This window comes from Vicia villosa, linkage group LG1 (genome assembly GCF_029867415.1).
Source record: "Vicia villosa cultivar HV-30 ecotype Madison, WI linkage group LG1, Vvil1.0, whole genome shotgun sequence".
In the NCBI taxonomy this organism is placed as follows: domain Eukaryota; kingdom Viridiplantae; phylum Streptophyta; class Magnoliopsida; order Fabales; family Fabaceae; genus Vicia; species Vicia villosa.
The window spans coordinates 86,756,320-86,772,207 of NC_081180.1; the positions used below are offsets into that span (position 1 = coordinate 86,756,320).

A 15,888-nucleotide genomic window follows, 5' to 3' on the forward strand; every position below is an offset into this window, starting at 1 on the left:
AAGGAACTCTCGACTATGGCATTCTGTTTCCTGTAGCTGATAAGGGAAAAGAATGCAAATTAGTGGGTTACGCCGACTCGAGTTGGTGTAGTGATGCTAAGGATCGAAAATTCACAGTTGGTTATGTGTTTATGCTAGGTGGTGCACCAGTTGCTTGGAGTTCGAGGAAGGAACCAGTAGTGGAACTATCATCGTGCAAAGCAGAGTATATAGCTGCTTCTCTTTGTGCATGTCAAGCAATATGGATGGTGAACTTGGTCGAAGAGATAACAGGTAAAGATCATGGAGCAATTACCATGAAGATCGGCAACATGTCATCTATCAATCTAGCGAAGAACCCGATAGCACATGGTCGAAGCGAGCACATCGAAATGAGGTTCCACTATCTTCGAGAGCAGGTAGCTAAAGTGAAGATGAATTTGGAACACTGCAGAACTGAGAATCAGACTGCAAATATCACGACGAAGGGAGTGTTGGTCGAAATATTCAGAAGACTAAGAGCTATGATGAATGTAGATAGCTTAGACACAATGAATTAGGTGGTGTGTTAATTTGTAATTCCTTGTGTCGAAGGAGGTTGTTGCTCGAACACAAGGTGTGTCGAAGTATGTAGCAGTTTGTTACACATAGATTTGTTTTAGATATATTTGATTTAGATTTAAAATAGATTAGATTTGATTTAGTTCCAAAATAGGTATTTTGGGCTTTTATAGTTTTGGACTTTGCCTTAGGGAAAAAGCTAACCTAAATCTATAAATAGGGAGTAACCCTCATTATTTTAAAATCAAGTCATTAACTTGTATTCACAGAAGTTGCAGTTGCAAGTGAATAACAGAATTTCCATAGTTTGTGGGCAGAGAGAAATTCTGCAGAAAATACTTTCTCCTTCTCTTTTAATTTCCGCACACCCTAATCCTACTTTTGTTCTTATTTTCTTCATTGTCATCTTTAACGATAAAGAATTACTCAAAGGTTTGAGAGTATAGTTCCAACAATATTTGTCAATGAAAATATTCATTTATGTTCTTTTGATAGTATCAGATTTTTCAGCAAGTACATATTATTTTATTACATTCTTTATTTTTAAGTTTTTTAAATTTAACTTTTCTATTTATCAATTAAAAGTTAGTTTATAAATTTTCACATAATTCTCATAATTTAAAAATAAATTTTATTCCTACTTGATTTGTTTGTTAGGGTTAAAGCGAAGATAAAATAAAGTACCATGCCATGGCCTCTCCCTTAACAAACACAAAACTCTTTGAAACGAAGTCTCGTGCGTGCATCGTCATCAGTAATCCAAGATATCAAATACTAGTTTAAAATGAAGCTTGTAGATTTTTCCCGATAATTGCTCACTCAGTTACCATCTAAGATGAAGATTACTTTCGTTACAGAGAGTGGAGAATCTTTCACATTGGAGTTAAATCCCTTCAACACTTTCATGGAAGTCAAAGAGATAATAGAAAATCATCTTCACATTCCCATTTCCAAGCAAATTCTAATCTTCAATAACCAACTTCTCAGTGACTACGACATCATCTTAATGATCAACATCACTCACGACGCCTCAACCATTCACCTCCGAATCGCCCCCGACACGCCGATCAAGAATCCAGAACCACAAGAACCACCGGCAACCGTGCCCGAAGAGCCACCAATAGCACCAGCAACGCCGCAGGAATTCGAAACACAGGCGACGGCGCCGTCAAATTCAAGATCAAGAACTTTGAGTGTGACGATGGTTCCTAGGGCTATTAGAGGGGAAGATAATTTTGTTGTTTGCGAAATTGAACCATGCTCGAAAGTAAGTGATTTAAAGAAGTTTCTAGAAAGTAACAAGAAGAGCGTTCTTCCGCAAGACTATGATTATTTTTTCATTCACAACCGTCGAGTTATGTTTGAAGATAGGTCGTTTCAGTGGCACGGGGTGAAAGACGGCGCTATCATTGAAATCTTTGATGGAGTTGTTGATAACAATTGCTTAGGTGATACATGTATTTAGATGAAATGTTGTGATGTTTTTAGAATTAGAAAGTACATTTTTTATGATTTTTTATTATTCTATTTTGAATTAGCAGTAAAATGAAACTCTGATTACAAATGAAATCTTTAGTGATGGATCTGACTATTAAATTTCTGAATTTAGCCTCTCTTATATTTGTTTTAGCATTATTGATGTACTTTGTTTGAGAGAGCAAGTGAGACACCTCCATTCCTAGAAAGTAATCAAGGTTGCCTAGCTGTTTGAACTTAAACTGAGCATGTAATTTTGACACTAGATTTTGAATGTAAGGCTGTGAATTTCCTTACCAATGATGTTAGCTACATAGACTAGCATGAATATGGAGTAAGTGTATAAGAGTGTGAAAAAAGATGTTAGGATTCTGAAGCTAATCCGGTGGCGCTCAACCGCAATCTCAATTCTCGTGGTAGTTCTCATTTTCGCCACCATTTCTCCTTCTAATGCAATCTACTGCGACGAAGACGATTGCTATGATCTTCTCGGGTCAGCTAACCTAACCCAACTTCTGAAATTTTTCCTCAGTTTTTTTTCAATTTTGTTGATTTTCATTTGTTTTTATTTGCAGGGTTACTCAGAGTGTAAATTCTTCTGAAATCAAAAAAGCATACTACAAACTCTCCTTGAAACAGTACCTCTATCTATAAGCTCGGTTTTACTTCCTTTCTCTCTTTGATTTGTTGTTATTTCAATTGATTCATTTATATTTGGCTTTCTATTTAAATCAGTCATCCAGATAAGAACCCTGATCCCGAATCGCGAAAGATTTTCGTTAAAATTGCCACGGCTTATGAGGTGATTTGGTTATTGTGTTGTTAAAATTCAACGTTTCGCAATGTGAAGCTAATTAAATAGCAGCCACATTGCATTATATCTTGGTGTAAAATGCTGTGTTTGTGATTATGAATGATGGAATTATTTCTTGTTTACAGATTTTGAAGGATGAGGCTACAAGAGAAAAATACGATTATGCAATTGCGCATCCGGAGGAGGTATTTAGATTTTTCTCATGTGTATAAGTTTGGTGACCTTTTGAAATTGGGGTCACTGAATGTGATTTGTTCATAATGTATTAATGTTCATTGATTGAAGTAGAATTGAGTTCTATTCTTTTGATTCCAGGTGTTTTATAATACTGCACAATACTATCGGGCGTATTATGGTCACAAGATGGTGAGATTTGCTCAATATTCTTTGCTGACTGTTAATATATTTTGGTTCGAATTAACTTTAAATGATGGATGATTGAATGATATTTTGGTTGGAATCTGATTTTGTTAGTACTTGTATATTTGACTTGCTAGGATGCTCGCGCTGTATTGGTTGGCCTTCTTGTTATTCTTTCTGGTTTCCAATATCTAAATCAAACGACAAGGTATAATCAGGTACTGCGATGTATTAATTATCATTGGATTTTATGACCCTGATGTGAAGTGATGTTCTGGATATTTATCTGCTTACACAAACAATATATTGCCAAAAGTGTGTGGATTTGTAATTTGTAATTATGTGCAATGTGCATTTATTTATCCCACTCTGTGGTCTAACAGACTTGCCAATGGCTGAAGAGATGTACTTATGGTGTTAAGTATTGTTATCAGCTGACTTATGTGGCTATGCAGAGCAGTCTGGCACAATTTTGCAAGAGGTTTTGAGTTTGTACAAACCATTCCATTTACATTTGTGGGTGTAGAACCAAATTCTCTGTCTGTGGGAACATATATTGGCAAGGAGCCTAAGTCTTTGATAGAAACTTCAAATTCAGATAACGGAAAATGTATTATTGATTGAAACTAAAACTATTACATAGAGGAATAATATAATCCCAGAGCCAAGTGCTCCTCAGAGGAAAGATGATTCTCACTCTACCCAACTCAAAAGGTTTCTAACCGAAAATACACATAATGAATTCTCCCTCGCTATCAGTGACCTCATATAACTACCCTTCCCTTCTAACATTAGCAGCTATAACGAATTCTCTGTTAAGCCTTTCTATTAGGCTAAGGCCCAAATCCAGTATCCTATCAGTCTTAAAGTTGAGTGTTGCTGCAACACAAATATTGTCCAATGAATCAAAGCGCAGAAGATAGCTTCTACAGTTGCTTCACCTGCTGTTTTCAAAGGGCAAAATTTTGTTTTACTTTTGAAATTGATCTGAATTACAACGTAATAGTTAAAATTATAATACTTAGAAATTATTTATTATGGGTAGCTTTATTAATATTTTTGGGAGGGAGGAGAGTAAAATCGTTCTGATCAAATGCAAAATCTTATATTTATAAACAAGATGTACTAAGTTAGCACATGAAGTTTAAATAGGCTGGCACTTTGACTGTCTGTAAACGAAAACCAAAGGAAACTCTGGTTTAGCTATTGCTACATTCTTTTAATATAGGTAATTAACCTCAGTCTTGCAGCAGTTGAATGTTTGGCAGTGGTTTTGTGCACCTGTTGTTCAATAAGTATGAGGAGTTTTAGCAGAATGCGGCATATTCTAGCAGAGTTATGAATTGTGTGAAGTACTTCTGCTTTTCATTATTTTTTAGTTTGGTGCATAACAAATTTCAATTTGGAATAATGTTGAAGTTATCATAAAAATGAAAGAAATTTGCCGATGATAATATCCTTTTATGTTCTTTTGATAGTAACTAAACACTGTCATAATGTCAAAGAGTAGTCTCAGGTTTCTCTAATAATTGTTTTCTTATACTTGGGGCATTTCCCGTCAAATACATTGCATTTTCAAATCTTGTGATGAAACTCATACATTTGAGAGTTAATGGCTATCACATACAAGTACTTAGTTAGGATGTGCCCAGCAAATACATATTATTTTATATCACAATCTTTATTTTTAAGTTTTTTAAATTTAACTTTTCTATTTATCAATTAAAAATAAGTTTATAAATTTTCACATAATTTTCATAATTTAATAAATTTTATTCTTATTTGATTTGTTTCTTAAGGTCAAAGCGAAGATTAAATAAAATAAAGTAGCATTCCATGGCCTCTCCATTAACAAACACGAAGCTAAAATGATTTTAAAAAGAAGCTTGTAGATTTTTCCGATAATTGCTCACTCAGTTACAATCTAACAATATACGTCACGTGCTATATGAACACACGTGAGTTATGAACACACGTGAGTTTTTCAATTCAGTTATAAATTTACGTTCAAATTTTACAACTGCACCCGCATTTTAAGATGAATATTACTTTCGTGACAGAGAGTGGAGAATCACATTCCCATTTCCAAGCAAATTCTAATCTTCAATAACCAACTTCTCAGTGACTACGACATCATCTTAATGATCAACATCACTCATGACGCCTCAACCATTCACCTCCGAATCTCCCCCGACACGCCGATCAACAATCCAGAGCCACAAGAACCGGCAACCGTTCCTGAAGAGCCACCAATAGCACCAGCAACGCCACAGGAATTTGAAACACAGCCGACAGTGTTGTCAAATTCAAGATCAAGAACTTTGAGTGTGACGATGGTTCCTAGGGCTATTAGAGGAGAAGATAATTTTGTTGTTTGCGAAATTGAACCATGTTCGAAAGTAAGCGATTTGAAGAAGTTTCTAGAAAGTAACAAGAAGAGTGTTCTTCCGCAAGACTATAATTATTTTTTCATTCACAACCGTCGAGTTATGTTTGAAGATAGGTCGTTTCAGTGGCACGGGGTGAAAGACGGCGCTATCATTGAAATCGCGCTATCATTGAAATCTTTGATGGAGTTGTTGATAACAATTGCTTAGGTGATACATGTATTTAGATAAATGTTGTAATATTTTTAGAATTAGCAAGTATACTTCTCAGGTATTTCTTTTAATTCAATAGTTGTTGTTCAGTTAATTGCTTAGTATACACTAATTAGCTGCGGCATTTTTTGGACTGCAGAAAAGACGGGGAAGTCTTTTCATGATTTTTTATGATTCTGGTTAAAATTAGCAGTAAAATGAAATTGTGATTTTGTGTCTGAATTGAGTTAGTTACAACCCAGTTACAATTCAGCACATGGTTGTTATAAGAGCCTTCTAAATATTTCTAGAGGTTTCTAACAAACTAATCTCCTTTCCTAATTGTAAGTCTGATTTGTTAACTATATGCAAACTTGTTACATTATTGCCATACTCTAATGTTTCCCCTTCAAACTAAACTAAGGAAGGTTCTTTTAGCTGAGAGTAAACTTGTCCACAGTCTTGACTCTTGAGCTTGTCGTCGAGGGCTAGGAACCTGAGAGAGGACAATGCATTGGTCATATGATATGCATTCTTATCTGTAGCAGGGAAGTGTTGAACAGTGAGAGCTTTTAATAACTCTTTCACTCAGGAAAAATATATCTAGCACCATATGTTTAGTTTTGGCATACAAGACATAGTTGTGAGATAGTGCCATAATGCTTAGATTGTCACATAATTAAATATGAGTGGTAAATGGTACCGAGTCCAAAAAAGGAAAGATGGTAGCCAGAGAACTTCAACTGTTGTATTGGCTAAACTTTTGTATTCAACTTTAATATTGGATCAGACTACTAAATTTCCAAATTTAGCATCGCTCATATTTATTTTAGTATCATTGATGTACTTTGTTTGAGGGAGAAACAAGCTACCATTGTAAAATGAGACATCTCAATTTCTAGGAAGTAATCAAGGTTGCCTATAGCTCTTTGAGTTAAAACTGAACATGTAATTTTGAGATTAGATTTAGAATGTAAGGCTGTGAATTTCCTTACCAATGATGTTAGGTACTTAGACTAGCATGAATATGGAGTAAGTGTTAACAGTGTGAAAAATTAAGCATCACACTTGTTTGAAAGCTAAAGTTGTGTAAAGTGCAAGAGGTGAAGGCAAATGATAGGATTTTGAAGCTAATTCGTGAAGGTGCAAGAGTTTTCTCTTGACTTCCGAAAAATCAATTCCAAAACTAAAAATATTAATTATGTGGGAATTTCTTGCAATAGAAGTTATAAGGACATTGTCATCAAGAAAAAGGATAACAAGAATGTACTCATAAAAAAGGTATTATGTATATGGTATGATGTGCATTTTGATGAGCATTGAAAATTGGTTGAGAAGGGGTTTTTAGTTACCATGAATTCATTGCAATTTTTTTATCATGAATGATAAGTCATTGCAATTTTTTTATCCTCACGACAAGTTGGTTTTGAAGTCCATGTTATCCAAGAAATTGACATTCAAATTGTAGCATCCATACTTTAAAAGAGGTGTATTTGTCAACCATGATGATCTTGAGTGTCTTTAGAATACAAGGTATGGTAACTTGAATTTTAAAAGTCTAAGTGAATTAAGTTCAAAAAACTTAGTATCTGACATGCCTAAAATGAATGCAAATAATATGTCATGTGAATCATGTTTGAAAGGTTGTAAAAAGTTATTTTGTCCTTTGAGCTGATGGTGTTACTTTAAAACCATCTGTCAATGCCCCTTTCTGGAGCCACCGGAACTGATCGAGGGATATCTTGGACATAACCATACAGTCGCAAACACCTTTCAGGAAAGTATCTAGAAACATGGGTCACCCATCTCATATGCCATGAATATAAGGAAGAGTCTTCAAATGCACGATGGGCCCGATTAGCTGTGTATGATGTCCAGACGACATCATCTATTGTCAGAGCATCAAGCCTTCTCATGTACTCCGTAACACCACTATGATGCACTTTCCTGCCTTCTATCTCTTTGCTTGTGGAGCGTCTGCTGAGGCATGTTGCACTCTCTTATCATAGATGTGGGGGAAATGCTCGTATATCCAGCACTTGATAAATAAAAAGTAATTAATATCACATACACCAATTAAATTAAAACAATTAAGAAATGCTCGTATATTTGTAAAAGACTTAAATAACCAGCAAGCTGTCTGGTCTCAGACACGGTCGCAACTCCAAGTGTCGTATAAAGCATGGCCAATGCAACTACACTTCAAGCCCAACATGGAGCCTCTAGGCTACTGAACAACCACAGGTATCGAACATCAATATAAATACCTAACTTATCTGCAAAAAGAGTACGTGCCAATAGATAGAGCATGTATGCCTTAGCGGCAGCCTCATACCTCTTTTCCTCCAAAAGCACCTAGTACCTGTCCCGCAGCCAAGACATCGGAAGGTGAATTTCCCTTTTAAAATCAAACTCTTCTAGCACGACCTCCTCAACAACTTGCATATCCTCTACTACTTGTAGCAATGTTGTCGCCTGGTTAATGACAAGAGCTGTAAAGAATCTACCGACCATGGGGAGATGAAACAAAGAGGAGATATCATCTAAAGTGATGGTCATCTCCCCATATGAAAGATGAAAGGAAGATGTCTCTGAGTGCCACCGCTCAACAAAAGCAGACAGAAGGGAGGCGTCGAGCATGGTTAGTGAGTAGTCGGCGAACTCCATGAGACTTAAATCTGAAACAATACGTCTGACCTACTCAGGCATCAGACTCAGTGGGAAGTTCTTCAACTTTGAATTGTGGGATGTGATCTTCAGTGTCGAACATTCCAGTAGGAAACAAAGTTAAAAAAATTATCAGTAAACAATCAACACGTCACTGAATCATAATAAATATTTTGCAATTAAAAAATATAACATATATACCTCTCTCTGCCATACTGTGTATGCGACATGATCAGCATACCCCGTGAGCACAAATCAGTCACTAGGTCCTCCCGAAAAAGCTCCATCTGTTACTATGTGAAAGCACAAGCAGTGGCATCTGTATCAGTAGGACATCATCGGCAACATGAGGTATGTGAGGTATGAGAGACACCTCTTCAGCATCAGGAACCTGCTCAGCCGTCACAGGAGCCTCCTCGACAGCAACTTCCTCATGAGGCACCTCATCAATAATAGGTACAGGTACTTCCACAATAGCAGATACCTCTACAACAACATATACCTCCACAATTACAGGTACCTCCACAACTTTCTATTATTTGTTTTGAAAAAAAGAAAAGAAATAATATTTTAATGGGATTCACCTTTAAAATGTTTTTACTCAAAACTAGAAAGAAAGGTGAATAGAAAAGTGATAAAATGAAAAAGGACAAAAATCTTAATATTTCATTTCCCATAAGTATTTTATGTAATTTCCAAATAAATATTTTTTCCTTCCACTTTTTATTTATTTTCTACTCTCTTTCACTCATTTGACATTCTTTCCTTTTACCTTCTTTCCCTCCTTCCTCTTTGCATCCAAATAAAGCCTACAATTCATGTCTGTTAGGCTTTAAATCTAGGTTTTTGTTTTTGTCATATTTTTTCAAATATTTTTTAGTCTCACGCTAAGTTAGTTAGAGTTAATTAATAGATAGTTGGTTTTTTTAGTTTTTTACAAGCTCTATATATAGATCCAAAGCCTCTCAAATACTCATTTACCTCTTTAATACTCACCTCTTCTCTCTCCCATCTATAACTTTTGAGTTTTTGTTTCAACCTTCAAGATGAGCAGTTCAAGAAGTGATCCCATGTTTGGTCATGAACTGGTGTTCGTAAAGAAAGCAAAATCTGTGGTTACGGCAGAAAAGTATAATGAATTTTTAAGCCTCCTGTACAATTACCATGGCAGAAGAATTGATATAGGAGTTTTCAAAGATGGAGTATTAGAGTTGTTTAAAGAGCATGAAGATTTAATTTCAAGATTCAACGTGTTCTTGCCTCGGGGACACGAAATCTCAGTTCCATTGGATGGTGAACATCAAGGTGATGTCGATGCATTAGCGGTCGAAGACGATGAACAACAAGGTGATGAAGATGCATTAGCAGCCAAAGATGAACAGAAAGAAGATGAAGAAAAACAAGTTTGATTACAATCATGTGAGTAGAAATCCATAGGTTGATATGTAAAATGACAGGTTCTTTGTTCTTTTGGATATTTTCTTGAATTCTTGTATAAGATAAACTCTTCAGCATAGTGATATTCAAGTTTCACCATTTGTGAATTTCAAGTAAATTGTTTCCATTTTATACTTGTGCAGAATGCTATTTCTTTCAGCAATAGTACATAGAATAGTCTCAATTGATATTCACAACACAGCTCGTTTTTTATTCAAGAAATGTTGCTTAGCTTTAAAATTCCATCTTTCAGTTATTTCAATGAATATTACTCTACATTGCTTATCAATTTTTAATAAAAGTAGCAATTAAAAAAATTATTCAAAAAAGTTTTTGCTTATAATTCTTTTTATAAATTATGGAAGAAGCTTTTGCTGAGTCATTAATTACTGAAATTCAAAGATATTAGATGACATTTTTGCCCATACTGCAATATGAGTACGTAGGTCCAAAATAACCTTAATCACTTCTCATGTCAATGGTTTGTTTTTTAATAACTGTTGTTGCTTTCAATTTCTATTTTCTCACACACATTTAAGATGTGCAATTAGTGTGTGACTCAGTCTCCTATTTTCGAGGTAGTCAGTTGTATTGCTAAGTCTAAAAATTTAAGATGTGTTGTTAGTGTGTGACTCAGTTTCCTATTTTTCAGGTAGTCAGTTGTATTGCTAAGTCTATAAATTTGACCCTTTCAGTTTCTAATAAATAACTCAGATCAGAACTTTTTTTTCTGTGTTAACACTAATCACCTCTCCCGTCAGTTTCAAACACAATGTATTATTTTTTGTTGAAATAATTGTTTGATCTACAGGTTCAACCTATTATGTTTTGCAATTTCTTATTCTTAAGATTGAAACTTCTCTAATCAATAATTAGCTTACTGTGTGGATTAATCATATATCTCTGAAATTCAAGTACGTGTGATTAACCTTTTTCTGTAGATTTTAGGAGGTGGAGAAACTAAAAGTTGCTCCTTAATCTGAAGCAGATGACCGTACTTTGAAAACTAATACATGTGAGGAGTATGGTGCTACTTTCAAAAAACATTCTTATTTGTTGCAGCTTATGCTAAGTCATTCTCTTGAGGTAAATGCTCATTAATAATTTTCATTGTCCTATTTGATTTTTTCCGGATAATGACTTTTGAGTTATCATAATTTATACCTATTGATTTATTAATTAATTCAGTTATTAAGGAATATATATTCATGGTTAATTTGTATCTAGGTTGTTAACTTAATACCGGAGATGCGCCAGACCCCAAAAATGATGTCACTAGTGTTTGCTTTAGGTCATTTTACCTATTTTCTTGGTTCCCTCTTCATCCACATGTTTGCGTTTGAAAAACATATAATAGCATAAAATAATTAATAAAAACACCTAAATTATCAAGTAGACATTGTATCATATAAAATCATATTTTACAAAATTATCAACATTAGATATCAACATAAAAATTCACAATATCATTGAATTGTTTTTATTAATATTTACCTGAATTTCTACGTGAATTAGAAGTATGCAAAGGCAATGTTACCAAAAAAATTATAAAACTTGTTCTAATTTTTGAGTCAATGACATAGCTATACTTGTTATACTCCCTTTAATGACTTTGTTTTTTTAGTAACATGTCAAATTCAAATCAAAATCGGCTCATGTACTCTAATGAATCAAAATTGTAAAAGAAAAGAAAATATAGTAGAACATTCATACCCACAACTTTATTCACACCAAGATCTTTGGTGTGAGTAAAGTTGTAGGTATGAATATTCTAATACATTTTCTTTTTCTTTTGCAATTTTTGAATCATTAGTGTTCATGGAATGATTTTGATTTGAATTTGAATTCAATATCCTATAAAAACAAAGACATTAAAGGAAGCATAAGTGGTATAGACGTGCAATGACTCAAAATTTGAACAAACTTCACAATTTTTAGTAACATTGCCTTTGCACACTCATGTTTCATGATCCTTATAGAAATTCAAGTAAAAATGATTAATCTTAACAAAGATTTGATGTCATGGACATTAATATTATATTAAATTAAATCCATAGATGATGAGCCATCAGTGGTTATAATCTTTAATTGGCTAATTGTACGGATTCTTAATATATTACTGAAAATCAAATATGTGTGATTCATTATATATTGTACTATGTGTTGGAATGTTGACCTTTTTCTTTGTATTTTAGGAGGTGGAGAAAGCAAAGTTGCTTCTAAGCCTAGAGCAAAGGGTGCTTTGAAAACTAATACACGTGAGGAGTGTGGAGTTAATTTCAAAAAAAACATGCTTACTTGCATGTGAGGTAGTAGTGGCTTAACAATAATTTTCATTGTTGTATTTGATTTTTTTCTAAATAATTGTATATGTGAGGATTCATACCTATGAGTGAATTCACTGATGAACTAGCTTCATATATTCTAGCCTTGGACATTTGAGCTTGTAAGAACTAAATGATTTGATGATAATTGTAAAAAGTCATGGAAGACATGTCGATGACAACATTGTTATTTGAAGAACCATTGTCATTTGAATTGTTGGCTTGATTGGATGGCGTTAAACTCTGAGGTTTCTGATATCCAGGAGGAAAACCACAATTTGCACAAGTTGGTCTTTCTTTCTTGAATTTCTTGGACCTTGCTTGAACAACACAAGCAACTAGTGATTCAGTTGGAGGCAATGTAGCAGTGACTTCCTTTTGTTTCTCATCTTGAGAAACTGTCGCTAAAACAGTGTTTATTGAAGGCAAATGATCCATCCACAAAATCTGACCACGAACTTGATTAAAAGATTTATTAAGCCCCGTCAAAAAAGTAAAAATATGCTCATTTTGAATATGATCAATAATAGGTTGCACTCCCCCACAATGACAGGTATGAACAGACCAAAATTCTCCTAATTCTTCCCATAGAGATTTGAATTGACTGAAATAAGCACTCACAGTAGAGGTTCCCTGTGTGCAACTGAGGAGATTCTTTTTAATTATTTTAACTTCAGTTCGGTTCAGTTTACAGTTAAGTAGTTAATTCAGAAACTAATCACACTTAGAATTAACTAACTAATACATCCATGCATTTAATAATTTCTTCATGAGATTTTTTCATTTTCTGTTTTTCTAATAATAATGCTTTCTTGTGATGATGAACTGATTAGAAAATTTGTTCATTACAACTCATGTTTATTAGGCCTTAATTCATGTTTATTGCAATTGTCTAGTTTAGTCTTACCCTTAGATAGTTAGAGTTTGTTAGTAGATAATTTGTTTGTTAGTTTTCTACTAACTCTATATATACTCAGTTACCCCATTAAAACTCCTCTTCTCTCTTCCCTCTATACCTTTCAAGATGAGCAGTTCAAGAACAAATGACACGTTTGATGATGTATTGGCATATGTAAAGACAGTGAGATCTGTGTTTGAAGATAAGATTGAAAAGTTTGACGAATTTGTCAGACTCATACGTGATTATGAGGCCAGAAGAATTGAAATAGAAGCTGTCAAAGATGATCAGAAAAATGGTGAGCGGCAAGGTGATGACAATGCCTTAGCAGTCAAAGAGGAACAGAAAGATGATAAACATCAAGGTGATGATGTTGCATTAGCAGTCAAAGATGAAGAACAAGTTTGATTACAATCATGTGAGTTGAAATCCGGAGGTTATATCAAATAAGTTCTTCAGCATAGTATTGTTCAAGTTGCATCATTTGGTAATTACAATTAAATTGTAAACTTCTGCAGAATGCTATTTCTTTCTGCTAATACATAGAATAGTATCATTTCATATTCACAACACAGCTCGTTTTTTAATACAAGAAAGTTGGTTGGTTATCTGGAAACCTTCAATCTTTCTGTCTTACGTAATATAAAAAACTAGAAGCAGAATCACATTTAGCAGTTTCTTATTAATTATGAGGTAACACAAAAAGAATATTTTTTTTTTTAAAAGTCAGCGATAAAAAAATATGTAAGTGTTGCATATTCTATACAGAAGCAAATAAAATTCACATAAATCATAAGCAAATCCTCCTTACACTATTGACTTTATAATAGTTTTTATTTGGTTAATTTTTGTTTCTTTAGAACAGTTAAAGATTAACTGTTTTTTGGGGCTAACCTCAAACTTGAGGCAAATTCATGCAGTAATAACACTTCTAAATGAAGGCCAAAGTGCCAAACTCATGTAGAAGTAAATACTTCATATTTAAAAAATGTCTAATGCCCAACACGACATAGATACATATAGTTATGGAAATTTTCCTAATCATATCTCAGAAGTTCAACAAAGCTGAAATACTCTTTATGCTCCTAAACCAAACTCTAATACCGCTTATAAATATATAAAAGGGACAAGGTACTAGACAATCACCTAAAACTAGGACTGTTCAAAAAAAACTATAAATTGAACTGAATTGCCGAACCGAACTGAAGTTAAAATAATTGAACCGTTAGATTTGATTACTGAATCGAACCGATAATTCATTAACGGTTTTAGAACCGAACCAAATTGCATGTAACCAAACATAAACCAAAACTGAATCATTATTTTTTAAAGAAAAAATTGAAGAGTATATTAGCACTTATCAGTATATACACACTTGATTTCTATCTTATGTAAAATGGTGAAATGATAAAAAGAAGAATACACTACATAATAAAATGAATTGTTTCAAATTACAAATTAATACATATAAACATAATCTTAAACTTTTTATCTCCAATAAATTTAACATAAGTTAAAAATAGTTTTATATAACCAAACAAAATAATAGGATGTGAATTGAGAATTTAATTTCAGTTTAAAAATATTTTGGTTGATGTGAATTGAGAATTTAATTTCAGTTTAAAAATATTTTGGTTGGTCATTTTAAAATATAAAAGATTTTTTTAAAGAAAGTAACTAAAAAAGATTTTTTTTTTTGGAATAACCACTTTTTGAAAAGAAATACGGAAATAACCATATTTCTGAAACCTAATTAGTTGCGTAAATATTTCTGGAACATAGTTATTTACGTATTTTTTTTCAAAAAGTGATTATTCCAAAAAAAAAAATCACTAAAAAAATCCAGTTTATATTTTAAATATATTTTACTGTAAATATATAGACAATATAGTAAATGAACATCTAATTATACCTTATTGTTTCGTTACAATGCAAATATAGTTTTATAAATGCAATTTTTTAATGCATTGACTTGAATCGATTTATAATTTTGAGTGTCAAAAAACTTATGTAAAATAATATATTAAAAATATGTTTACCAAAAAAAAAGTGTTAAAAAAAAGTTTAAAATGATTTTTTTATCAAAATAAATTCAAAAACAAGTATAACGGTTCGATTCTTTAACAAATGGTTCGATTTGAAAAAAATATCTTTTAATGGTTCAGGTTCGGAATTCCGAACCGTTATACCAAACTAATAATTTTGGTTCAGTTGAGTTCTGAACAAATTGAAATGGTACAGTTCAGTCTGGATGACTTTTTATTATAGTTTGGTTCAGTTCAGTTTTCTCACATGACCATACCATAGACAACCCTATCTAAAGCGGGAAGAACTCTGGAGGAATCAAGAAGCAAAATGTAAATGGCTTAGAGAAGGTATTACATTTCCCATATCATAAAATGGCAATTATTATTATTATTATTATTATTATTATTATTATTATTATTATTGATCAAGAAAGAAAATTAAATTACATCACTAAACAGATGGTGTATATATACACCTTGCACCAACTAAGTGTCATCCCTATTAACGGTACAATTATAATATTGTTAGGAAATTGAATAAAATAATATAAGAGAGAAAGAGAAGGTGAGAATATATTCTATTATTCATATTCTGAGTGTAAGAGATTTTGATACAATAAGAGTCCTATTTATAGGACATATGTACGAAATGGAAAATCAACCTGAAATCTCCTAATTGATGGACATTCATAATCATACTATTTATAACACTTCCCCTTGGATGTCCATAAAGAATATGCCTCGTTAAAACTTTACTAGAAAAAAC

At 33.0% G+C, this 15,888-nt stretch overlaps 2 protein-coding genes across 2 annotated transcripts; both read left to right on the forward strand.

Annotated features, from left to right (window-relative positions):
* The first annotated feature begins 9,482 nt into the window (after positions 1 to 9,482).
* LOC131648488 (uncharacterized) lies at positions 9,483 to 9,845 on the forward strand. Its single transcript, XM_058918244.1, has one exon. It carries the CDS (start codon positions 9,483 to 9,485, stop codon positions 9,843 to 9,845), a length of 363 nt encoding a protein of 120 aa, XP_058774227.1.
* A 3,376-nt stretch (positions 9,846 to 13,221) lies between these two features.
* LOC131648497 (paired amphipathic helix protein Sin3-like 4) lies at positions 13,222 to 13,503 on the forward strand. The gene has a single exon (XM_058918252.1). The coding sequence runs from the start codon at positions 13,222 to 13,224 to the stop codon at positions 13,501 to 13,503; it is 282 nt and encodes a 93-aa protein (XP_058774235.1).
* The last annotated feature ends 2,385 nt before the right edge of the window (positions 13,504 to 15,888 follow it).